Source organism: Castanea sativa, chromosome 8, assembly GCF_040712315.1.
Source record: "Castanea sativa cultivar Marrone di Chiusa Pesio chromosome 8, ASM4071231v1".
Classification (NCBI taxonomy): Eukaryota; Viridiplantae; Streptophyta; class Magnoliopsida; order Fagales; family Fagaceae; genus Castanea; species Castanea sativa.
In genome coordinates, this window is record NC_134020.1 from 33,374,184 (window position 1) to 33,400,081 (window position 25,898).

General features: G+C 37.5%; 2 protein-coding genes across 10 annotated transcripts; both read left to right on the forward strand.

The window, feature by feature from the left end:
- Positions 1 to 275: 275 nt before the first annotated feature.
- LOC142607407 (putative LRR receptor-like serine/threonine-protein kinase At1g06840) lies at positions 276 to 11,771 on the forward strand. 9 transcript variants are annotated; one of them, XM_075778886.1, is made up of 22 exons: positions 356 to 407; positions 516 to 623; positions 805 to 914; positions 1,281 to 1,431; positions 1,879 to 1,950; positions 2,116 to 2,187; positions 2,463 to 2,606; positions 2,687 to 2,758; positions 2,838 to 2,909; positions 3,124 to 3,198; positions 4,246 to 4,314; positions 4,489 to 4,557; positions 4,710 to 4,781; positions 4,986 to 5,072; positions 5,324 to 5,392; positions 5,583 to 6,094; positions 6,676 to 6,834; positions 8,026 to 8,309; positions 9,144 to 9,195; positions 9,458 to 9,708; positions 10,684 to 10,818; positions 11,229 to 11,771. In XM_075778886.1, exons 3-22 carry the CDS (start codon positions 809 to 811, stop codon positions 11,568 to 11,570), a joined length of 2,865 nt encoding a protein of 954 aa, XP_075635001.1. In that variant the 5' UTR covers positions 356 to 407; positions 516 to 623; positions 805 to 808; the 3' UTR covers positions 11,571 to 11,771. The 9 variants fall into 9 exon arrangements, with proteins under 9 accessions (XP_075634998.1, XP_075635005.1, XP_075634997.1 ...); XM_075778883.1 differs by lacking the exon at positions 516 to 623 and having other exon boundaries at positions 276 to 407; positions 890 to 914; XM_075778882.1 differs by lacking the exon at positions 516 to 623 and having other exon boundaries at positions 295 to 407.
- Positions 11,772 to 19,250: 7,479 nt separating this feature from the next.
- LOC142606225 (uncharacterized) lies at positions 19,251 to 19,769 on the forward strand. The gene has a single exon (XM_075777609.1). The coding sequence runs from the start codon at positions 19,251 to 19,253 to the stop codon at positions 19,767 to 19,769; it is 519 nt and encodes a 172-aa protein (XP_075633724.1).
- Positions 19,770 to 25,898: the final 6,129 nt, after the last annotated feature.

The window sequence follows — 25,898 nt, forward strand, 5'->3', positions numbered from 1 at the left end:
CTTTGAAAAGCAAAAAAGGAAACTTTTGATGGTGTTGGATTCTGCTCTGTGACGGTGCATTGCGGCCTCAACCACTTTGATGACTGAGGTTGCTGGCTTTTTAAAAAAAAAAAAAATTTTTATAGTCCCCACAACTGCAACGGGACCACTCTCTGTTGCCGAGTCATAGTCAGCGACCTTCCTCTTTTGGGTCTATTTTTAAATTCAACATGCAGTAACTAAAAATTCAACATGCAGTAATTTTTTAATAGTGAAACTAAGAACCCAAAAACCAAAGCTAGAAACTAAAAATGTCGGTTTGTGAAAGAGATGGGTGTGAATCGTGTGATCACCAACATCACAAACAACTTGGGTGTTCCTCATTATGGCGACCTGGTCAGGAAGAAGCTACCGCTACTAATGTCAAGGTTTCCTTTTTCAAACATGTGTATTCTCTGGTTATTATTCAGTTGCAGCTTTTCTTTCTTGTCTACGTGCCTTGTTCTGATTTTTTCAACGATTCTATCTTAATCTAGTATCTGGTACGGACATATACCTCTCTCTCTCTCTCTCTCTCTATTGGGTCAACCTTAAATTGCTCAATTTGCTGTCAAGTTCGCTTCTTTGATTCATCTCAATCTTGAGTAATTCTCTTATGTTATTTTATTCTTCTCCTGGGTTGTTTGTTTTGGATATATTGAACTGCTTTAGAATTTTAAATGTGTGAGTTTTGATGGTTGTTTTTTAGTACATGGATATTTACCACAATTTGTGTAGTATTGGGTACTTGGAGGGATTTTAGAGTTCTGGGGTTCCTTGTGTTAGTGGGATGCATCTATCAAGAGTTTGGACGTGTGGATTACTTATTGTTGCATGGTTGTGTTGTTCTTCACTACTTATTGGAGCTCAGAAACCGCTTACCAGCCCCCAAGAAGGTGATTTTGCTTTAGTTTTCTGTTCTTTTGCATTTCATGAGTCACAAGGTTCTTTTGCAAAATTAAGTGCTCAGGAGGATGCTTGTTTAGATTTCTCACGTGTGCTTTCTGAAACAATTACTCTTGTTCGCTTCCACCAAGTTAGGAGTGGTTTGTATTGCATGTAGTTAGGTTGTAGTTATTTTTTGATTCATCAATTGGGTGTGCTCAAAACTTGAGGCTGTTAATAACTTTGATGCATGTTTTTAAGATAACATTGCGTTCCTTTAATGCAGTATGCAGATACCCTGATTCTAGAATTATAGAAACAGAAGGACCAGCAATCATGTTGATGAGATGGTGATTAACATTTGTATTAATTTGCAGTGAAGGCTTTGCAGGCCATCAAGAGCAGTTTGATAGATCCCAATGGGAATCTGAGTGATTGGGATCAAGAAGACCCATGTACATCAATTTGGACCGGGGTTTTCTGCTACAATACAACTTTAGACGATAAATATCAACATGTTGAACGATTGTATGATTTTAACCTTTACTGATTTTTATTTTTATCAGAAAGCACTATTGACATGAATAATGCTGCATATTTTCTTTCACTTAGAACACTTTTTTCACTTTGTTTATTTTGTCCCCTGCATATGATGAGATGAATATTATTCCACTTTGATATCTACTCATTTTGGTTGGTGCATGGAACAAACTTCCTAATGAGTTTAAAATCTATCTTCTTGTTCTTTTCATTTGTGAAGAAAATTAATAACTATTAATTTATTATAAGTTATTGCCTACAAACACAATTGTTATCTCATGCTTAGCATTATAATAGATTTTGACACTAGTCACAAGTTCGCTTATAAAACTATCAAGCTTTGATAAGACTCGGCTATTAATTGCATGTAGGCTCTTCTTATGAAGACTTAGCAATGGTGCTTTAATAATTTTGTTTTGGGCTGCTTCTCTGCAGGCTACTACTACGTATGAATTTGTCAGGAACTTTATCACCAGAGATTGGCCGCTTATCAAATTTGAAAATATTGTAAGGCAAAGGATATCTGAAGAATAATTTTTGTGATACAAATATCTTTATCTGTATCACAGTTTTCGGAGACCTCTTTCACTCAATATTCTGGAATCCCATGGTAGCATTCTATATTACTATTTACTTATCCTACTGATATATTTTTCTGCTACTCTGTTGAAGGGATTTTATGTGGAATAACATAAGTGGGAGTATACCTAAGGAGATAGGCAATATTATGACTTTGGAACTCTTGTAAGTTGAGCAGTTCTCTGTTGGATAGGTTAGACACTCAATATTGTTATCACAGGATTACATGCTTACAGCATTAAGAAATGCAGATATGCTACAAGTTTGTGCATTTTAGATCCTTTGAATTCTGATACAAGAGATAATCCTTGTATCTGAAGATTCGGAACTAATTTACTTTATGTTTTGGTGCTTTTCTGAATACATGATATTTTGATATTGTAAAGCTGCAGTACAATTTCTTTGTCTCTAATTCCATTTATAATATTCTGTGTTTCCAGGCTTTTAAATGGAAACCAATTAACAGGTTCCTTACCTGAAGAGCTTGGTTATTTTCCAAACTTGGACAGAATACAAATTGACGAAAACCATATATCAGGACCAGTACCTAAATCATTTGCAAACTTGACCAAAACAAAGCACTTGTGAGTGTGCTTCTGATGCTATACTGTCTAAAATCAGTTCTACAATAACTAACCCTTCTACTTCTCTTTTTTATGAGCAGTCACATGAACAACAATTCGATCAGTGGGCAAATCCCGCCTGAGCTATCCAGATTACCGAGTCTTATTCACTTGTAAGTATTTGGTCATTTTCTTAAATTTCATACGAGTCATCTGTAGGACCATTGAAGACCTTCAACTTGGCACCTGCAGCCTTCTTGATAATAACAACTTATCAGGGTATCTTCCACCAGAGTTCTCCGAACTGCCAAATTTGCAGATACTGTATGGTTTTCACTTTCCTAGAACATATATATATTTATGTTTACACATAATTTTCTTTACATTTAAAATTTGTGAAAATATTTTCCTTTTCTTTTTCTTTTGCTTTTCATCTTGAACAAGGCTATAATTTCTAAATTTTCCTTTCTCTACAGTGACGTTACTCTAGTAATCTTGTTTCAAGTTTCTTGATACTTTCATTTACTTTGTTTCGCAGTCAATTTGATAACAATAACTTCGATGGGACTACAATTCCAGCTTCTTATAGCAAGATGTCTAAATTGCTGAAGTTGTAAGTTCATATTATTATTGTATGTTTGTAACTATGTTCCATAACTAAATGTGGGCAAGGTGCTAGAGAGAGAGAGAGAGAGAGAGAGTGAGTGTAAGGATCAATGTAAACTACTCTATCAATGTTTGGCTAATGATTAAAGAAGCTCTTCCCTCCACCTAAAATGCAAAACTATAATAAAGAGGAAAATACCAACAAGATAAGAAGTACTATAAAATAGACAGAGTAGTTTGCATTTTGTTGGGAAAATACATAAATTATTTTAACATTGATTGAAAAGGAATACTTTTTTTTTAGCATAAATTACAACTTACAGACCTGTGATTTGACCGAAATTTAAGTTGCTTACCTGTTACTTGAAATTTGACACTTTACCCCTCTAAGGTTTGGCTGAAATTTAAGTTGCCTACCTGTGGTGTGAAATCCCATGATGCAAGTGTTCCGTTGGATTCTTTTTGATCTTATTGGATTTTGTATTTTATGTTTTTTGTGTTTTTGGAGGAGATAGACATAAAAGTGGAGCAAAATTACATATTTAGCCATGTTTTTAACAAAAGTGGGTCATAGAACTCTAACTGAGTTAACCTTAGATAGGTAAAATGTTAAATTTTAAACCACAAATAGGCAACTTAAATTTCGGCCAAACCACAAGTGGGTAAGTTGTAATTTGCTTTTTTTTTTTTTAAATTATTGACACTAACACACACACGCTTGGTCTTGAATTTGCAACTTCACCCTCCAGCCCAATATTAGGGGAGAAGAAAGTGCCAGTTGAGCTATGGCTCATTGGAAATTGAAATGGAATACAAACGGGAAGTTACTCAACTTAGAAGTGTTGTTGGTTTAATCCAACTTAGGTGGCATGAATGTACTTCTTTGCATTTCTCAAGTTGTAAAGAAGCTAGATTATCTTAATTAGATATCACGGAACTTTCATTAACTTAGAAGCTTTATATGCTTACAAGACGGCAATTAAGGAGTAAACACATTCACATGTTGCGTGATATTCAAGATTTATTATATTTGTGTTTTGGTTGGATTTTCCAGGAGCCTTAGGAACTGCAGTTTGCAAGGACCAATTCCTGATTTTAGCCAAATACCAAGCCTTTATTATCTGTAAGTTTCTTTATTTTTATTTGTCCTTTTAAGAGTCATTCTGGGATGATCACTTATGGCTTTTAAATCTGAAAAATAGATGGACCAGGCTGTATGGAATTTTCTCTTTTCTTTATCTAAAAACTCCGATAGCTACTTATACTTTCTTTATGTTTTACTTTGTATAAATTTCAGAGACCTCAGTTCAAATCAGCTAAATGGAACCATACCTTCAGATAGGTTTTCTCAGAATATCACGACTATGTAAGATTTTTATCTTCTGAATGAGATGTCAAATTTTGTATTTTTTTTTCACGTTGTTTGAATTTAATTCCTAGTTATTGCGAAATATTTCAAGACAACTTATAACAGCAATTCCCTTGACTTTTGTTGTCTACTATTTGAGCAATATTCAGCTTGTTATCCCACAACCATATTTCTGGAACAATTCCCACCAACTTTTCTTATCTTCCTCGTCTCCAAAGACTGTGAGTAGTCTCCCTTGCTTATTCCTCCTTTTGTGTTTAGTTCTATGGTTCATTGTTATTGTAAATTATTTTGTATTAATTTAAATTTGAGTTTCCACTTATATCTCAACCATTATATTTTAAAGTTACTAGTTAATATCAGTCAATAAATTAAACTGTCAATAAAATAATTGGATTTATTTGGTAAATTATTCCCCATGGCAGGTCGATTGCAAACAATTCATTAAGTGGCTCTGTTCCATCCTTCATTTGGCAAAATAGGGCTTTTAATGGAATGGAGAAATTTACAGTGTAAGACCTGAATGACAATGTTGCTATTTCCTTGTTTAGAAGTGTCATCATATTTTGGTATGGTTGTGTGCATCTGTTCATTCTCTCAACCATCTTTTCCTTGTAATGGTAAAAAAAATAAAGTTGATTCCTTTTTCTGATTACAGCATGGCCTTTTGTAAAATTCAAAGTTTAACCTTCCGGGTTGACTGTTAAATTTACTCTCATACTGGATTGTCTAAGATATTGCCTTTTTCCCTTTGGTACTACAGGGAGTTGCAGAATAATAATCTTACAAATATCAGTGGCACTACTTATCTACCTCCAAATGTTTCTGTCTGGTTTGCTTCTATACCTCCCCAATTTTTGCTTCCTGATTAGTTTCATATAGAACATCATGTGTGATGAAATGCATCTTCAAAATGTAAATACTTGGTAAAGGATTGTGGATGTGATCTTTTTAATTTTAGTTTTGCAACGTGTAACCTACATAGCACATTGATGTGATTAAATCTCATTTTTAACTCTCAGGCTTCAAGAGAATCCCTTATGCTTGAACTCCAACCTAGCCCAGTTCTGTAGACCTGAAATTGAGGAAGACAAAAACAGTCAGAGTTCAACGAATACCACTTCTGTTTGTCCGGTTCCGGCTCAAGCATGCCCATCCTCTTACGAATATTCCCCTACATCTCCAGTAGTTTGTTTCTGTGCTCTTCCTTTGTTTGTTGGATATCGGTTGAAAAGTCCCGCATTCTCAGATTTTCGTCCGTACAGAAATTATTTTGAGGAGTTCCTGACATCTCGTCTTGAGTTATCTCTTTATCAGCTGTACATTGATTCATTTACATGGGAAGAAGGACCTCGATTGGGAATGAAATTGAAGTTCTTTCCTTTATCTGATTCTGTAAACAATGCTCCTACCTTCAATAAGAGCGAGGTTCAGCGAATCTTTGATTTATTCACATCATGGAAAATTCACAATAATGACCTTTTTGGACCTGCTGAACTTATCAGCTTTCCTATACTGGGCTTCTATAAATATGGTTCGTCTCAAAACCCTTATTTGATATTTTTTGCAACAGAGCTTTCTTGAGTGGGAACTAATGCTTATTTAGCTGTTGAGTAATGTACAGCTTTCTTCTCTAATTTATTTGACCTACACCTTGAAGTCTTCTATACTTGAAGACCACTTAAGCTTGTGGCATTATTCTCTGTTGTTGATTTGTCTGAGTAACTTGTGGGAATATCTGTGGGGGGCACATTTGAGTGGAGATCACCTTTTCTTTTGTTGTGAACAATGTTGAAGAAAGGCTTGGTCTCCAGTTTAATGCTTTCACCATGGTGATGCTAAGTTCTGTGGAATAACAGATATAGTTGATTAGCACATAAGTAAATAGCTTCAATGCTCGGATCAAGATGATTGTTAATTTTCCTGGCAATTAAGTTGTGTTCTATATTGATCAAGAAGCCAGCTTCAAATTCACATCATCACTTATGACTTGACCCCAAAGATGGATGAACTATAACTCAGTCACAAGCCTTATTTTGTGTATTCATATATGAGATGAATTTTGTTGCAAAGCTTTGATTTTGTTTGTGCTGATAGTTCTCACTAATGTCACAGATGATGCCAACTCTCCAAGTTCTGGTTTAAGCAAAGGTGCATTGGCTGGCCTAGTATTGGGAATCATTGCAGGTGCAGTTGCATTGTCTGCAGTTGTTACTCTTCTGATACTGAGAATGCGTGTGAGGAATTACCATGCGCGTTCAAGAAGACGCCATTGTGAGTATCTTACTTTTATGAACTTAGGGGTACCCGGTAGATATGTCACGATTTTTTACTTTTCCTGTAATTGTTTTTATCGTACACCCTGAATTTAGGCCTGTCAATTGGGCCGGGGTGATACTAGTCCAATTACAGAGGCCTCAGCCTGGGCTTGGTCAATATCTTAGCCCTATCTCAGCTAATGATGTTGGGCGAGATTCAGTCAATTTTGGACTGGCCTGTGATTAGAAGCATCATATAGAGTTGAAAAAAGGTTAAAGATAAATTAGCATAGGACTTGGTTGCATACTGGCTCAAACCATGTTTAAGTTGAAGAAAATCCAGTTACCAACTATGTTTGTAACGACCCAAGGAAAAGTGCTAGTCACATTTGCGCTAACCACATCTGCGCTATAGCTCAAAAGGACTAGTCACAATTGAGGCTCCTTCTTGTTGTTAATAAAGCCCAGTTTAACCTAGTATATGTCTGATGTGAGACTCATCACACACTCACACATATCACACAATCAATTGAATTGGGACATCATCACAATGTTAAAAATGTTGTTGACTAGGCACTTCATTTGGAATGCAGTACTTGTGTAGGACACTTGCATTGTGTGGAGCACTTTTGCACGTGTGTCCCAGCAGTATCCCTTAAAAAATGAAGCACATGGCTGAGACACAAGAACAAGAGGAATCAAATACTCTTTCACAAAACAAAGAGAGCATTTATGCTTTGAACAGCACTAGTGCATTTGAGAATTAATAAATATCTTTATTCTTGATTTGAATTCTAATTTCTAAACATCCTTTAATAGTCATGGATTTTCTTTATTATCCATTATTACTCTTAATTTGATATATATTTAATATTACATGAAAAATATATGCTTAATAATAAATAGAAAATAAAAATAAAAATATATTTAATAATTATTTAACAGTTGTACCCGTGTCCTATTTTTTCAAAAATTGCCATGTAACTGTGTCATACCCACACCTGTATATGTACCTGTGTCCATGCTTCTTAGTTGACTAGTAAGATGCAAGGGTATGTGTGTGTGTGTCTGTGTAAGTATAAATAAAATCTTATGATAATTAATACATAATTCTATCAGGTATTTAAAAAAAAATGGCACTGCACCTTTTTATGCAGCACTTATCTCTATGTTTTTATATTTAACATTGGTCCTATTAAATATGCAGCGTCTATGAGCTCCATAAAAATTGATGGTGTAAAGGATTTCACTTATAGAGAAATGGCTATGGCTACAAACAGTTTTGACAACTCCAGTGAGGTTGGCCAAGGAGGGTATGGTAAGGTTTATAAAGGCATTCTAGCTGATGGTGTAGTTGTGGCCATAAAACGTGCACAAGAGGGATCTTTACAGGGTGAAAAAGAGTTCTTGACAGAGATAGAATTGTTGTCAAGGTTACATCATCGAAACCTTGTGTCTTTGATTGGGTATTGTGATGAAGAAGGTGAACAGGTACTTTTCTCATCTCGAATTTATATATACATGTTCTCTATGTTCTTAACACTTTTCCAAATTTCAAGCCAATTGGATGTTATTTTCTATTCGATTTGTAAACTCATCTTTTATGCATAATTTTAATATACAAAAACTTGAAATTTAAACATTTAGTAGATAGAATAGTTATATATCTCAGATTAACTTGAAATTTTGCAAACATGGAGAGTATTGGAAGAAAATGTAATCTAATGGCGGATTTGTCAAAATTTGCATCAAATGAAATAAATATTGAGTGGTGTAGGATTGCTTAAAGAGTTAAAGATACACCAGATATAACTTGAACCTAACCCATATACATAATAAATAAAAGATTGGATTATCCACCAATCTTCTTGGATACATAGGGAGATGATTCCCATCTACTTAGGAAGTTGATGCAATTACGCCAAATGAGCTGTAAGAGTTTTAAAAAAAAAGAAGAAGTGAAAGATGTAAAACCGTGTACATAGCTGCTCTGAATATGCAAACAATGGAAGAAATCAAATTCGGTTTAGAGACATTACAGATGAGATTTTGCCAAATTAGTTGCTTAATAATGTAGAAGCATAGATGATTCTTCATAAAGTAAGGATTATTTTGGCTCTAAGAAATGCATAAAAGACTTAAATATCTGCTTTCGCAATGAACTTGGGAGAATACAGTTGTTCTTCTTCATGAGCAATATGTTGCTCCTTCAAAATTGTTTGGCTTTTGCACCCTGGGGACTAGCTTTTCTTTCTCACTATTGCTTAATTTGTTTTGAAAATTTTTCTTTAGAGGAGCTTCATGTAAGTATTGTTTTGCATGCAGATGTTGGTCTATGAGTTTATGTCAAATGGTACTCTGAGGGATCACCTTTCTGGTACGCCTTATAATCATTCTCTATACTTGCCTTTTATTGATCTCACTATAGTATTTTCTAGGTGTTCCTCATCACGAATGATTGCAATATATAACTTGCAACAATACACTTTCTCCCCCTCTCTCCCCCCCCCCACCACCACCACCAAAAAAGCAAATTCCATTTTATTTATATATTTTATAGCTAAATGTAACTTTTTTACTTTCAAATTCTATATCCATTCTAATGAACTTATTAGGGGTTCATGTGTGCAATAATACAGCCAAGTGTAAAGAACCTCTGAGTTTTGCTACGAGATTGAGAATTGCCCTAGGATCGGCTAAGGGCATCCTCTACCTGCATACTGAAGCTGATCCTCCAGTATTTCACCGAGATATCAAGGCCAGTAACATATTATTGGACTCCAAGTATATGGCAAAAGTTGCTGATTTTGGACTTTCACGACTTGCACCAGTTCCAGATATTGAAGGGATGGTGCCTACTCATGTATCCACAGTTGTTAAGGGGACACCAGTAAGACTCTTATAGTTGATGTTTAACTAATAGAATTATAAACTTCATATTTTTCTAGGTTGATGAGTGAATTCTTATTAGTGTTCTCCAGCTGTGGCACAAGTGCCACATTTTAACTGCCTATAAATTTTATATGATTCAACACTTGACAATCTAGCCAGGGCTGCTGACTCTTCTTGGAGAAACAATAAAAATGAATTGATAATAATGATTTTCATTTCCATTTTTGTGTAAGGGTAAATTGCAGAAAACCACCCTAAACTATGAGATACTTGCACATCACAAACTTTGAAAATTTGGTTGAAACAACTGTGCTAAAAAGAGGAACTGATAGCTTGATACCATGTTAGAGAAGTATTAGAAATTATTTAAATGAGAGAGGTTCAAAAGAGAAGCTAAAAATCTTTTATAGCCTTCATCTACTATATTCCATATATATATATATATATATATATATACACGAGTTTTTTGTTTTTTTGAATCCTATATATGTGAGAGTTGGTTACAAGGAATAAAGAATATTCTAGACAATATGATAGCTGGTGAGGGATACTTCAGCAGCAACACCCACCCCTGGGATACTCTAGACTAATCTGGAAGGATTCAACACAATGCAAGGGTACCACCTATACAATATAAACTCTTTAACAGGGTACAAAGTGCAAGATCCCCCATATATATATGGTAAGTTACACACGGTCCCAATAAGTTTTGAATCCACAACCTCACCCTCCATCTCATTACTGTGGGATATGGAACTGCCAGTTGAGCTACAGGTCATCGGCAATCCCCATAATTTAGGGTGGTTTTTTTGAAACTAATCATTTTTTTTCAATTGTAAATTTCTACATTTTTTATTATTAAAAAATAAAAAAATGTAACTCAAACTCTATGAAATAGACTTAGTAGTATGTTGTTTGAGATGTAACTGATGCCTATTTTCTTTTTCTTTCATTCTTTGGATTAAATTTGCAGGGTTACCTTGATCCGGAGTATTTCTTAACTCGTAAATTGACAGACAAGAGTGATGTTTATAGCCTTGGTGTTGTTTTTCTTGAACTCCTGACTGGGAAGCAGCCAATCTCACATGGAAAAAACATTGTTAGAGAGGTAAAACCTTATAGACTTGTTTGTCTTCGATTTGATGGGGCCTAATGGTGCATCAGGTGCTTAGGCATGAAAGGGAAAATTGTTCTTCCGTGATTTGTTTTATTGTGTAGAATAAAGACGACAGCTTTTAGTTATTCTCTCTCTCTCTTCTCTTCTTCTTGCCATATGTCATTTTATTCTAAAAGTAAAGATGAGAGATATCCTCATTTGCAAGTTTCAGTTTTAACTTCAAAACCTGAAATCTTAAAAAAAAATATCTTCACATCTGTCCTTATGCGAAACATTCATTTACTTGTATAACATTTATGATCATTTTGGCATAATGATCATATTATTTAATCCTGCAGCGGCTTAAATTTGTGTAATAAAATGGTTTCTTATAGTTTTTATATGGTTTCTATTTGTTTCAGGTTAATGTTGCGAGTAAATCTGATATGATATTTTCGGTCATTGATGGGCGAATGGGATCTTATCCTCCTAAATGCGTGGTGAAATTTTTGAATTTGGCTCTCAAGTGTTGCGGAGATGAGACAGATGCTAGACCTTCAATGGCAGAGGCGGTTAGAGAACTTGAAAGTATATGGCATATGATGCCTGATTCCGACATTATATCAGTAGGTCCTATGGTCACTAATGCTGAAAAGGTTGCAACTCCACCATCATCATCCTCTACGGTGAAGGATCCTTATGCATCAGAGATATCTGGCATTGAACTAGTTAGTGGAGACATTCCATCTATCGCACCTAGATAGAAAACATTTCTAAAATAGATTGTATTAGAACCTGAGATGCTATGATCTTGATGTTGTGTAATGTCTCACTCTTCATTATTCATTACATTTTTTTTGGTAAACTAATTAGTTAGACATTTTTTTTGTAAACTAATTAGTTAGAGCTGTAGATGGTGTAATAATGTCACTGTAAAAATGTATACCGTTCAATAATGAAGTTGTTGATACATTTTTTTTTAAAAAAAACACACACACACATACACACATATATATATGGGAAGGAGAATGAGATAAGGGAATATACTCACATGCCAAGTTGTTGATACTTGATAGTGAAATTTTGAAATACATTGATAAGAAACGTAAACTTTATGGAGTATGTGCTGTCTGATTCAATATAAACATAAAATTTACGGGACATTGAGCAGTCTTAAAGCTAAGAAAAAAAGAAGATTTGATTGAAAAGCTTTTACTGGCTTCATACACACTGGTATGATTAGGGGGGTGGTCACTCAGTTAGCATTGAATTGCTATGGATCCTCGAAGGCCATCAAATACATGATTGGGCCCGGTTATAAGAATGGGCTGGTTAGATTAGATTAATAAGGCCCATTTAAGCCTAGGGTTATGGAAGAGCTTGGGAACAAAACAAGAGTGGGGCAATTTTTTTTTTTTTTGGTTTTTGAGAATATTATGTATTTTAACACACACACAAGAAGATGGAAGAAGGTCTTAAATAAATTGATAGTGATGTATATCCAAAATTGAAAGTGGTGGAACAAATTGAGTCGCACTCCACCTTTACCAATAGGAGGTTGGTGAATGGAACTTTTATAAGTTCATAAATGAATGTGATTTTATCTAATTAACTCAAATAATATAATATTAACTATAACATAATTTATTTTTTTTTAGAGTGATAACATAATTGTTAATTATTAGCATTTTCTTATAAATTGGGAAAAAAAAATTAATGTAATGTTTTTTTTTGTTCATTATATGGGAAGTGAATAAGTTTTTTTTTTCAGAGAGAGTTTCAACCTATGACGTCTGTTTCTGATGATAACTTTTTATCATCAGACCAACACCAATCAGTTTTTGGTGTAGGCGGGGATTGAACCCCAGATCTCTTATTCAACCATCAGAGATTTTAACAATTTAGCTAGCTGGAACCCACTGAGAAGTGAATAAGTTAATTTAAGTAGTTCATGAACAAGTTCGAGCTTGTTTGATAAAATAAAAAGTAGAGAACATATAATTTTGGCTCTTATAGTTTAGGATTATTTTCATTTTTGTCTTTTAAGTTTCACAATTTTCTTTTTAACCACTTATGTTTGATTTTGTTTTCATGTTGGACATATTGCTCATTTTCATTAGTTATCTAATCGTCTATAACATGTTTTTTGCTTACAATAATGAAATTCATGTATTCCCACAACATTTTAGAGCTACTATTTCATGAAATAGTTAAACATAGAGGGCACTTAACAATCATATTACTAATGAGAATGAATTGCCAATTATAGGAAAAAAATACTAACGAAAATGAACTGCAAGACAAATAAGAAAACAAAATGAAACATAAAAAGGGAAAAATGAAGATTTTGAAATGTAAAAGGCCGAAATGGAAATTGTAGGGGCGGGTTTTGGATCCTAGGTCCAAAAGATAAATGGATTAAGGCTCAAAGAGCCCAATACAATGAATTTGTAGAGAGTTGACTAAAAACTAGGCTTCAATGAACTATACAATACTCAAAAGGAATTGAAGATGGTAGGAAAGCCAAGGAAAACAAGTTTTATGCAAAGAAAGTTTTCCTCAGCTAAGTTCGAGGAGAGTAGTTCTTGATTATATTATTCTTAGTACGTGTTTGGATTGCGTCTACAGAGGAGCGTCTTGTGTCTGGCGTTTCCTTTTTTTTTTTTTTTAAGCGTTTTGTAGTTGTGGTGGCTTTTCTAATGGGTCTCGTGCATTGTTTATGGGATCCACAAACTTCTTTTTTTTTAACAAAACTTTCATTAAAAATGGTCCCATGATACTATTCACACATTTAAAATTTATTTTGCTACAGTGTTTTCAGTTTTCAGATTTCAGCAAAATAAACGGTATCCAAACACACTCTTAGACTTGGATACAATTTTAGTTCTCAATGCTACAACGTTTCCTTCACAAATTCTTTGATCCCCTCTACAATGGATTTTTCTTCCTTATATTACCCTTCTTCACTCCATCTCAATCATCCACGTGTTGATCAGATGTCTAGCTTTTACCCCTTCCTATCAGCACATTCATGAAGTTTTTAGAGGTAGCTGTAAGGCTGAATATCACTGTTCAGGTATCACTTCCACATTAAAGCGGCTAGAGAATTAGCTACAGAGCATTCAATGTGGTGGTGGCAGCAGCTTTCCCTTAGATATTTCTTGTTTTCCCATTGTCTTATCCCTTCCTGATGCTTATCCTTACCAGTAGAATTGCCCAGAACGTTGCTCTTGATGGCAGGTCCACCCTTCTGACCTCGACTCTGTGAAGCCGAGGTGGCATTTGTCCTCAGACTTCCTTCTTGGAACCTTATGACCAAACCCTTTTCTTCATTCAATGTGCATTTCCACGATAATGTTTACCCGTCTTCGGACTATTATGTGTACTCAGATAGGGCCCACAGCCCAATATACATTTTTGGGTTTGTCATCCCTACAATTATTATTATTATTATTATTAGAACTTTCCAAGTGATTAGTTTAATGTAATTAAGGATCACAATAGAGTAGGATAAGGTTGGATCAAGGTGCCCTACCCTATTAAGATGAAATGGGTTTGAGGTATTTTGTCATCCTTGACAAAGTGATTTTGATATTAATGAGGTAAAAAATGAAGGAATGTGCAATCATAAGAGTACTAAAAGTTATAGAAAATATATTTTAAGGAATGGTAATAGAATATGTAATGTACCCAAAAAAAAGTATAAATAAGATATGTGTAAATATATATATATATATATATATATATATATATATATATATATATATATATAGAGAGAGAGAGAGAGAGAGAGAGAGAGAGAGAGAGAGAGAGAGAGAGAGAGCTCTAGTTAGTTCTAGGATTGCAAACAAGTAGAGTCGAAGGGGACTATTAAAAGTTTAGGATTCTTCATTTAATTTTATTTCAATCATTAGTCGAGTTCAAGTTCAATATCAAATGAGATTACATGTTCAATCGTAGTTCATTTTCTTCTAATTAAAGTAGTTTTTTGACCCTTAAAGTTTAGGAATATTTCAGTAGGGATGACAGACCCAGAAATGTATATTGGGCTGTGGGCCCTGTTCGAGTGCACTTAATAGTCTGAAGATGGGTAAACATTATTGTGGAAATGCACATTAGTGAATGAAGAAAGGGGTCTAGTCATAAGGTTCTAGGAAGGAAGTTCAAGGACAAATGCCACCTCAGCTTAACACAACAGAGGTCAAAAGAGTGGAAATGCCATTAAGAGCAACGTTCTGGGTAGTTCTACCGGTAAGGATAAGCATCAAGAAGGGATAAGACAATGGGAAAGCAAGAAATATCTAAGGGAAAGCTGCTGTCACCGCATTGAATGCTCTATAGCTAACTCTTTGGCCACATTAATGTGGAAGTGATACCTGAACAGTGATATTCACCCTTACAGCTACCTCTAAAAATTTCAAGAAGGTGTTGATGGGACAAGGGTAAAAGTTAGACATCTGATCAACACGTGGATGGCTAAGATGGAGTGAAGAAGGGTAATTTAAGGAAGAAAAATCCCATCATAGAAGGGATCGGAGAATTTGTAAAGGAAACACTATAGCATTGAGAACTGAAATTGTATCTAAGTCTAATATAATCAAGAACTACTCTCCTTGGACTTAGCCGAGGAAGACTTTCTTTGCATAAAAATTGTCTTTTTTGGCTTTCCTACCATCTTCAATGCCTTATGAGTATTGTATAGTTTATTGAAGCCTAGTTTTTAGCACACTCTCTACAAATTCATTGTATTAGGCTCTTTGGGCCTTAATTCATTTATCTTTTGGGCCTAGGATCCAAAATCTGCCCCTACAATTGGTGTCGTTTGTGGGAAGGCTTAAGCTTTGGTGAGTTCAATGTCCGACTATGGTAGGTTCAGGACCAAACCAGGAGGAGTCTGTTGGTTCCCAATGTCAAGATCAGTTTCTCAATCTTGAGCGTAGGAGAGACTGAGAGGTTAGTGTGCATACCATGCATACTAGTAGGAGTCAGTCTCGAAGTGGGAGTCACCTTTCTTATGAAGAAAATGCTAGAAGTATGCAGCTAGAGATTGACCGCTTGTGGAGGAGGCTACGCCACGAGCGACAAAGAAGGATTCCTTCAAATTCTGACCATTCTTCTAATGATGATGGAGATGGTAGTTACAGGTCTAGGTCGAGGACTCCCCTAAGTGAGTCTCATGTGATGAGGATCACCATCATAGGTGCATGAATAAGAGCCCGTCTAACAAAGGTCTTGGAAACAACACTATGAGTAGGGCGTTGAACCAAATTTCCAAATCACCTTTCACATGTAGAATTGAAGGAGGAAAACTTCCTCGGCGGTTTATTTAGCCAACATTCACCATGTACAATGGTCAAACAGACCTTGTGGAGCATGTGAGCCACTTCAACTAGAGAATGCCTGTTCACTCCAAGAATGAGGCCTTGATGTGCAAGGTGTTCCCATCCAGTTTGGGGCATGTGGTGATGAGATGGTTTGGTGGCCTAGGAGAAGGTTCTATTAATTTCTTTAAAGAGCTTACTCGGGCATTCAGATCTCGTTTTGTGACTTATAACAGAGTCCTTCGGCCCTTGGACTCTTTGTTGTCCATGACCATGCGAGAGGGGGAGACCCTGAAAACATACTGTGACATATACTAGGAGATGTTCAATGAGATTGATCGGAATTTTGATGATGTGGCCATAAGGACTTTTAAGGTTGGCCTGCCCGTCAAGCATGATTTGAGAAAGTCTTTGACAAGGAAGCTTGTTAGGAGTGTGCGTTAGCTCATGGATCGTATTGATGAGTATAAATGGGTCGAAGAGGATCAATAACAAGGAAAGGGAAAAACTAGGGTAATCCCCCAGGATCGGAGGGATTTCAGGTCGGTAGGTACAATAATAACTGACCTTGGAAGGATTTTGCTGGGCATTCTAGCTCAATTGCTATTCAAGCGGTTAACACTGTATGCCTAGAACCCGTGCACCAGATTTTAGGAAAAATTAAGAACGAGCCATACTTTAGGTGGCCAAATAAGATGGGGGGAGACCCCACAAAACTCAACCAGAGCCTTCATTGCCAATACTACCAAGAACAAGGGCACACTACTGAGGATTGCAGGAATTTGTGGAGTCGTCTAGAGCAATCGGTTAAGATGGGGAAGCTGAAACAATTCCTGTATTAGCCTAATGGGCAGGGCAGTCAAGCGGGGGCAGGAATGCAGAGAGATGCTTTTTCAAGGCTTCCATTGGGCACAATCAATGTTATTCTTGTTGCCCTAGGGAGAACCGGTTCCTTTCCGTCCTGAGTGATGTCCATAGATTGCCCATCTACTGGGGACTTAACTCCTGATCTGAAGAGGAGCAAAATGGATGTTCGACTAGCTTTAAGCTTCCCTGATGAAGACAAGGTTGGGATCTCACAACCACATGATGATGCCTTGATGGTTACCCTTAGAATAGGGGGTATGATGTGAAGAGGGTACTAGTCGATCAGGGCAGCGGGGTAGAGATAATTTACCCTGATTTGTATAAGGGGCTTAGGTTGAGGCCCGAAGACCTGACCTGCTATGATTCGCCTTTGGTGGGTTTTGATGGGAAAACTGTTATCCCAAAAGGCCAAATCAGGCTACCTGTATAGGAATGATTAGAGGTGGTAGAGGTAGATTTCATTATGGTTGATGCTTACTTCTTTTACATTTCCATGGTAGCCAGATCCTGGCTTTATGCCATGGGGGCTGTTTCTTCCATCCTACACTTGAAGGTGAAGTATCTGTTTGGGGATCAGATTGAGGAGCTGGTTGGGAGCCAATCTATGGCCAGGTAGTGCTTGGTGGCTGCAATTAGACATCAGACTAGAGGTGAGTCCTTGGCCTGTGCTATGAAGGATTTGTAGTAATCAAGGGTGCCAGTGCTGTCTACGGACACAGTAATAAAGGGGGCAAAGTGTAAGGAAATAGAAATTTTTTTTATTGGTGATGATGAGGAGAAGTTTTTCCAGGTCGAAGTTCAGTTGCCTCATTGGGAGAGAGAAGCACTGATAGTTTTTCTTAGAAAAAATATTGATGTGTTTGTATAGAATGCATACAAGGCTCATAGAGTGGATCCAGGTTTCATGTGCCATCATTTAAACGTCAATCCATCTGTCATCCCAAAAAAGCAACCTCCTCGGCACTCATCTAAGGAACACTCTGATGCTGTCAAGGAGGAGGTGCTCAAGCTTAAGCAGGCTGGGGCCATAAAAAAGGTGTTTTATCCCGAGTGGTTGGCTAACACTGTAGTGGTGAAGAAGAAAAATGGGAAGTGGAGAGTATGTGTGGACTTTACGGATCTAAATAAAGCTTGCCCAAAAGATTCTTTCCCTATGCCTTAGATAGACCAATTAGTGGATGCAACTGTAGGCCATCCTAAAATGAGTTTTTTAGACGCCTTTCAAGGCTATCATCAGATACCGTTGGCATTGCATGATTAGGAAAAGACTACTTTTGTTACACCTACTAGGAATTACCACTACAAAGTGATGCCATTTGGATTGAAAAATGCAAGGTCTATATACCAGAGGATGATGACCAGGATGTTTAAGCCTCAGCTAGGAAAAAACATGGAGATTTATATAGATGACATGGTAGTGAAGAGTAAAGCAAGGTCCTAGCATATAGATGACCTCGGGAGTATTTTTGAGATACTAAGGAAACACAAGTTGTGCCTTAATGCTTCTAAGTGTTCTTTTAGCGTTAACTCTAGCAAATTTTTGGGTTATATCGTTACCCATCACGGAATTGAAGTTGACCCTAATCAAATTAGAGCAATTAATAATCTATAGCCTCCTCGGAATCCCAAAGAAGTCTAGAGGTTGACAGGAATGACTGCTGCTTTGAATCGATTCATCTCTCGGTATGCAAACATATGTAGGCCCTTCTTCTAGTTGTTGCATAAGTGGAAGGGATTTGAATGGACTGAAGAACGCGCCTCGGCCTTCCAGCAGTTGAAGGAATACCTTTCTCAGCCACTAATCATGTCCAAGCCCGAGGAGGAAGGGGTTCTATTTGCTTACATTGTTGTAGCCTCTCATACAGTGAGTTTAGTACTGATACAGGTTGATGATGGGGTGCAGAGACTAGTTTATTACGTAAGCAAATCATTGCATGAGACAGAAGTTTGTTATTTACCATTAGAAGAGGCCATCTTGGCAGTGGTACATGCTACATGAAAGCTCCCTCATTATTTTCAGGCTCACATTGTTGTGGTTTTAACCCAACTCCCTCTTCAATCACTGCTTCGAAAAGCTAATTACACAGGGAGGATTGCAAAATGGGGAATAATCTTGGGAGCTTTCGATATTAAGTACATGCCTCGCACCTCTATAAAAGGCTAGGTCCTTGTAGATTTGGTTGTTGAGTTTGCTGAGCCTTTGTTAGAAGAAAATGGTGAAATGATCAAATCAAATCAAATCAAAGAGGATCTGGAATGGGGCTAGTTGTAGTGTCCCCTGAGAAAATCATCATTGAAAAATTCTTAAGGTTAGGCTTCTTGGCCATGAACAATGAGGCTGAGTATGAGGCCTTGTTGGTAGGAATGGCTATGGTTCTGAAGATGGGAGGAAATACATTGGAGGTATTTTCAGACTCAAGATTGGTTGTAGGCCAAGTAAAGGGAGAACTAGAAGCCAGGGATTTGAGAATGCTAGAATACCTGAACCAGGTTAAGCACCTGCAACCAGGTTTTAACTCTTTTTCGTCACAGCAAATCCCTAGAAGCAGAAATACGCATGTTGATTCTCTTGCCACTCTCGCTACCTCCTCAGCACAGAGTTTGCCTTGGTTTATCTTGGTTGAGGATCAATGTAGACCCACCGAGAAGAAGGAGGAGAAGGTCCATATTCACCAGATTAGGGTGAGACCTAGTTGGATGGATCCTATTGTGTTGTTTCTTAAGGATAACATCTTACTCGAGGAGATCAGAGGGAAATCACTATGGTTCAATTAGCATATTATCAGTATAAACTCAAACAGGGGAATAACTCAAGTGTGAAGTTAAGACCGTTAGTCCCTGGAGATCTGGTATAAAGGAAGGTTGTGGGTACTGCAAAAAACCTAGCATGGGGAAAGTTAGGGCCCAATTAGGAAGGGCCATACCTTATCACGTCAGCTGGTATAGGGCCTTATTTCCTAGAAGATTTAAATGAAAATGTTATACCACGTCCTTAGAATGTAAATAACATGCGAAGGTATTACTATTAATGAAAAGCAACTCTACCATGTTCTTATTTATGATGTTATGTGTTGTGTTTATTATTCGTTTAAGTATCAAATAGAATATTGGTCATGCTTGGCTCATCAGACCACATATCTTGGATGAATTGATATTCCTTATTATTTATTTAAGTATCAAACAGAACCTTAGTCATGCTTGGCTCCTTGAACCACATACCTTGGGTAAATTGATATTTCTTATTATTTGTTTAAGTATCAAATAGAACCTTGGTCATGCTAGGCTCCTTGGACCACATACCTTGGGTAAATTGATATTCCTTATTATTCGTTTAAGTGTCAAACAGAACCTTAGTCATGCCTAGCTTGGTCATGCTTTGCTCCTCGGACCACATACCTTGGGTAAATTGATATTCCTTATTATTTATTTAAGTATCAAACAGAACCTTGGTCATGCTTGCCTTCTCAGACCACATACCTTGGGTAAATTGATATTCCTTATTATTTGTTTAAGTATCAAATAGAATCTTGGTCATGCCTAGCTCCTTGGACCACATACCTTGAGTTCTTCCTTATGATTTGTTTAAGTATCAAATAGAACCTTGGTCATGCCTGGTTCCTCAGACCATATACCTTGGGTAAATTGATATTCCTTATTATTCATTTAAGTATCAAACAAAATCTTGGTTATGTCTGGCTCTTCGGACCATATACCTTGGGTAAATTAATATTTCTTATTATTTGTTTAAGTATCAAACAGAAGCTTGATCATGCCTGGCTCCTTGGACCACATACCTTGGGTAAATTTATATTCCTTATTATTCGTTTAAGTATTAAACAGAACCTTGGTCATGCTTGGCTCCTCGGACCATATACCTTAGGTAAATTGATATTCCTTATTACCTGTTTAAGTTTTAGACAGAACCATGGTCATGTCTGGTTCCTTGGACAACATACCTTTGGTAAATTAATGCTCTATAAGCAATCATTTAGATGTTAAACAGATCTCAATCATATTTGGGTTCCTCGAACTAGATGCCTTGGGTAAATTAACACTATTCAGTAGCTCCCTAGGTGTTAAATAGAACCATAGGCACGATTGATTCTTTGGACCATATGCTATGGGTAAATTAACATCTATCATCGTTGTGATATTCTATTAAATGGATGAGCAGGGAAAAATGCAAGCAAGTGCATGGTCTACTATTATCCAAGGTTAAAACGAAAGGCCTAAAGCACCTATTGGCAGGTTAATAACTTAGTCCGAGCATATGAAGGTATGTCTTTTAAGTTAAAATCATATTTTATTGAAGATTGTAGCTTTGGAAAGCTTAGCTTGATTTGTGGTTGATTATGTAAATTGAGGCAGTTATACCACCACTTGAACAGATGATTGTTGAAGTCAAGGATATATGCAGATTTGAATTTAGATATGGTTATATCCCATTCTTATGTCAATTAAGTGTAAAACAAAGCATAGGTTATGTTAGGATTTGCACAAGTACCATGTGTATAATAGAAAATTCAGTACTGTCATTAAGGTAAAGCCTTGAAGAAGGGGCAAAATAAGTACAACTTTAAAGATAAAAACTACATTTACATAAAAAAAAAGGATCTATACACTTTAACCTAAGCCCTATTTGATCTTTAGTAGAGGGTTGTCTTTTCCTAGGGCCTTGGTGGGCTTGGCAGTTTTAGCTACTGTGGAGGCTGGACCTTTGCCCTTGGGGTCCTCATTGGCTGGTATGGGAAGAGTAGCTAGAACAATCTCAAGGTTCTGAAAGGCTTCTTCACCCTTAAAAGGGTCCTTGGGTGCAGCTACGCGCTTGGTAGCTTCAGGGACTACCCCTTTGGTTGTATATTTTTCCTTCTTAGCCACCTTAGCTTGTTCTGCTTCCTTTGGAGGGCTATTGGAAGAGGGGAGGACCTTGGTGAGGCTATCCTTATCATTAACTGCCTTTTTAAGAATATTGTCGGCCTGGGGATCCAAGGAGCTTGAGTCACGGATCGTTGGAGGATAGTACGCATTCTCTATTTTTCTAAGGCCAGAGGAGGCCTTAACCTCGGCCTGGTTGAGGGCCACATTCCATACTTGGAGGTAGTATGTTTTACACACCCCCGAGACCTCAGCCCTGAGTACTTCCTCGGTCTCTACGACCCCTACTTCAGAGCCATCTTGTTCGACCCAATCCTTGGCCTTCTCAACCTCTTCCAACTTCTTCTTCAGGACCCCAATCTACTCCCTAGCTATAGACAACTAGTCCTCAGTCTGGCAGAGTTGTTTGTGTTGAGTCTCTGCCTACCTCTCAACTCTTTTCAGGGGAGCCTCGGCACACTTTTTGTCTCGTTTTGCCTTTGTTAGCTTGTTGTTTAACTCTTGAATCCTTTTTTCATCTACATTGATGGCGTCCACAGTAGCAATACGCTTGCCTTCCTTCTCCTTCATCTGCCTATGGGAGCTGTTCACCAGCTCATGGGCCCTATGCGCAGCTTGGACAGCCTTTCAAGGACAAAATACAATAGTTAGAAAAAGCAATTACAACTTTAAGTAAAAGATAGCAGTGTGAAATACTTACCAAGGCTAGGTCCCTCAAGACTGAGAAACACCTCGTGTTTCTTCATAGACCTAAGGTCAGCCATGTCTTCGGGCAAGAGAAAGGCCTACTCTATAGCATTGGCCACATACTTGGCCTTCTCGTGCTGGAAGTCCCTTATGGAGGCACTTGTTGGAAGGGGAGCTCCGTCCAGCACCAGAGGAGGGTTCCAAGCTGGTACCTTGACTTAGTGATCAGGCCCCCTTTCCACCATAGACCCTTCACTTGAGGATCGGGTATGGGTAGTTTTGGCTAACTTGCTTCCCCTCTGGAGCTCAGCCTTCTTGGAGGGAAGGCCCCTTCCTTCTTCCACCACCTCTTTTCCCTTTTGGTCCCCTTCCTTTTCTTATCAACTGGATCGGATTGGGAAGCCTAAGTAGAGGGAGGGGTGGGGAGCTTGGTTTGAATGGCCTTTTCAAGCACATTACCCCCGGTGTGGGACTCAAGCAGGTCCAGTAAACTTGATCTACTTTAAAGTTGTATCACCATGGCGTCAGGGATGGTGAAATCTTCTTAAGTATGGCTTACTTGAGCTGGAAGGAGATGGCTGATGTCAGCAATAGAAGGTTCCGAAGGTAGAGGTTGGTTAAAAATCTCAAAATCGTCCTCGGATCTTGAGATTTCAACTACTACTTCTTCTTCTTCCTTGACAGTTGCTTGGGAAGGAGCTGCTTCTTTCTCAGCTGCACATAGAAAAGGTGGCTCTACCAACTGTACGCCTTCTGGAACAAGGCCGGTGACAAGGAAACTAGGGACTGCATATTAATTTGGTTCGAGCGCAGGTCTTTCGCCTTGATCACGCACTTGGGGCGCCTGGAAACTAGATGAGAGTGGGTTGTAGCCGAGGATGAGGTGGGCTGCTCTTAATTGCCCGTCGGTGTGGATGAAAATTTCGGCTTTGAGTATCTTTATCAGATTAGGCTTGTTGACAAGGTTCAGGTTTGGAATAACAACATGTTTATCTGCAAATTCAACAAAAACCAAAAGTGTTGTTAGGAAATGGCGGGGATAAAGTAAAGAGACCACTTGCAAATAAAATTAAGGAAATAAACATGGAAACATTAGTAATGAAGGGGTTATTGTTAGAACAATGAACCTAAACCTAAGTACCCCACTTGGTGTACCCTCTCGTGTTGGGCAATGAAGTCTATCATGCCATTCTCCTGAGATGATTAAGTAATCATTGTCCATACCCTTGTTGGACTTAGGGAGACATGATATCAGCCTAACCTCAGAGACTCTGGTTTTCCGATAATACCCCTCCTCTGTTAGTTTGTGAAGGTTGTAAATTCAGTTGACATCATGGTGGGATAGGTTTACATTCATTCTCTTGTTAAGGGCGTTTACACTACCTAAAATCATAAATATGTTGGGGGCACACGTGGGGGAAAGCCTATGAGCTATTAGATAATCCCTAGTTACTCTACCCATAGGGATTCTCATCCCTCCCTCTATAAAAGCAATTATAGGGATTACAACTTCTCCCTCTTACCTTTGGGCATGCCATTCCCTATGTTTACAGTACCTAATCGAAACCCCTAGTGGGATTCGATATTGAGCTTTAAAGCTCTCTATACCCTCTGGGGTGTCTACTAGGTAAGCAAATCTACCCATGTTTAAGAAAAGTTGGAAGCGGAAGTAAGGCGAGGAGAAATTAAGGGAGCCAAGGAGGAAAGGGTTCTAGATAAAGAAAATAGAAGAGAAAATAAGTGAGAATACTGAAAAGACTTACGAAAAGGGAGAAGGTTTCCTCAGACTGGTTCTTGATATTTAAGAGTGCAAAAAGTGAAGCGAATGAGGTCTTCAAGCAATATATGTATTAGAGGGAAAGGCAGGTGGGAGAATTTTGCCTAAGTTCCAACAAAGTCCTTGGCCATTGGATCTTCATCGTACCGTAAAATGTGGGGGATGTGGAGCTGTAAGAATTTGATATAGACGCAAATGGATGCTGAAGCATCAGGAGCATGCTTTGGGCAGTCGAAAAGACACCTGCACAAATAGAGGTAGCGTATGAGAATAGTAGAATAATTATTGTAATATTGAAATCCTCATTTTTTTTTAGGAGCAAAAGAGGAGAATTTAGAGGGGCTATTGTAGGGATGACAGGCCCAAAAATGTATATTGGGAGATCGGCCCTGTCTGAATATACTTAATAGTCCGAAGACGGGTAAACATTATCATGGAAATGCACATTAGTGAATGAAGAAAGGGGGCTGGTCATAAGGATTCAGGAAGGAAGTCCGAGGACAAATGCCACCTCAGCTTAAAAAAGCAGAGGCCAGAATGGTGGACCTGCCATTAAGAGCAACATTCTAGGCAGTTCTACTGGTAAGGATAAGCATTAAGAAGGGATAAGACAATGGGAAAACAAGAAATATCTAAGGGAAAGCTACTGTCACCACATTGAATGCTTTGTAGCTAACTTTCTGGCCGCATTAATGTGGAAGTGATACCTAAACAGTGGTATTCAACCTTACAGCTACCTCTAAAAGCTTTAGAAACATGCTAATGAGACAAGGGTAAAAGCTAGACATCTGATCAACATGTGGATGGCTGAGATGGAGTGAATAAGGGTAATATAAGGAAGAAAAATCCCATTGTAGAGGGGATTGGAGAATTTGTAAAGGAAGCACTGTAGCATTGACAATTGAAATTGTATCCAAGTCTAAGAATTATATAATCAAGAACTACTCTCCTTAAACTTAGCTGAGGAAGACTTTATTTGCATAAAACTTATTTTTCTTGGCTTTTATACCATCTTCAATTCCTTGTGAGTATTGTATAGTTCATTGAAGCCTAGTTTTTAGCCCACTCTCTACAAATTCATTGTATTGGGCTCTTGGGACCTTAATCCATTTATCTTTTGGGCATAGGATCCAAAATCCACCCCTACAATAATAATAATAATAATAATAATAATAATAATAATAATAATAATAATAATAATAATAATAATTGTGAGGATAATTGAGCCGAGCAGGAGTGTTGGGCCTGGGGCCTTGCCCCAGGATATATAGGAGCCTGAGAACAATCAAAAGGATTAAAAAATGTTGGGGTCAATGAGTCGAGGATAAGGAAAGATAATAACGAGTTGGTGGTATCTCCTGAGGATCCGAGCTTCCTCGAGAAATCATTGTGAAAGGCTGGAGCCCAGTCGCCTAAAGAATATTGTGCATAACGTAACCATTCTTTAGAGGATAAGCTTTAGGGAAAGAAGCCAACAATAAAGGAAGAAATATATGAGAAGAAGGCTGATACCACTATAATAAATGCTCTACACCTAACCAACTGGTCGCATTTATGTGGAAATG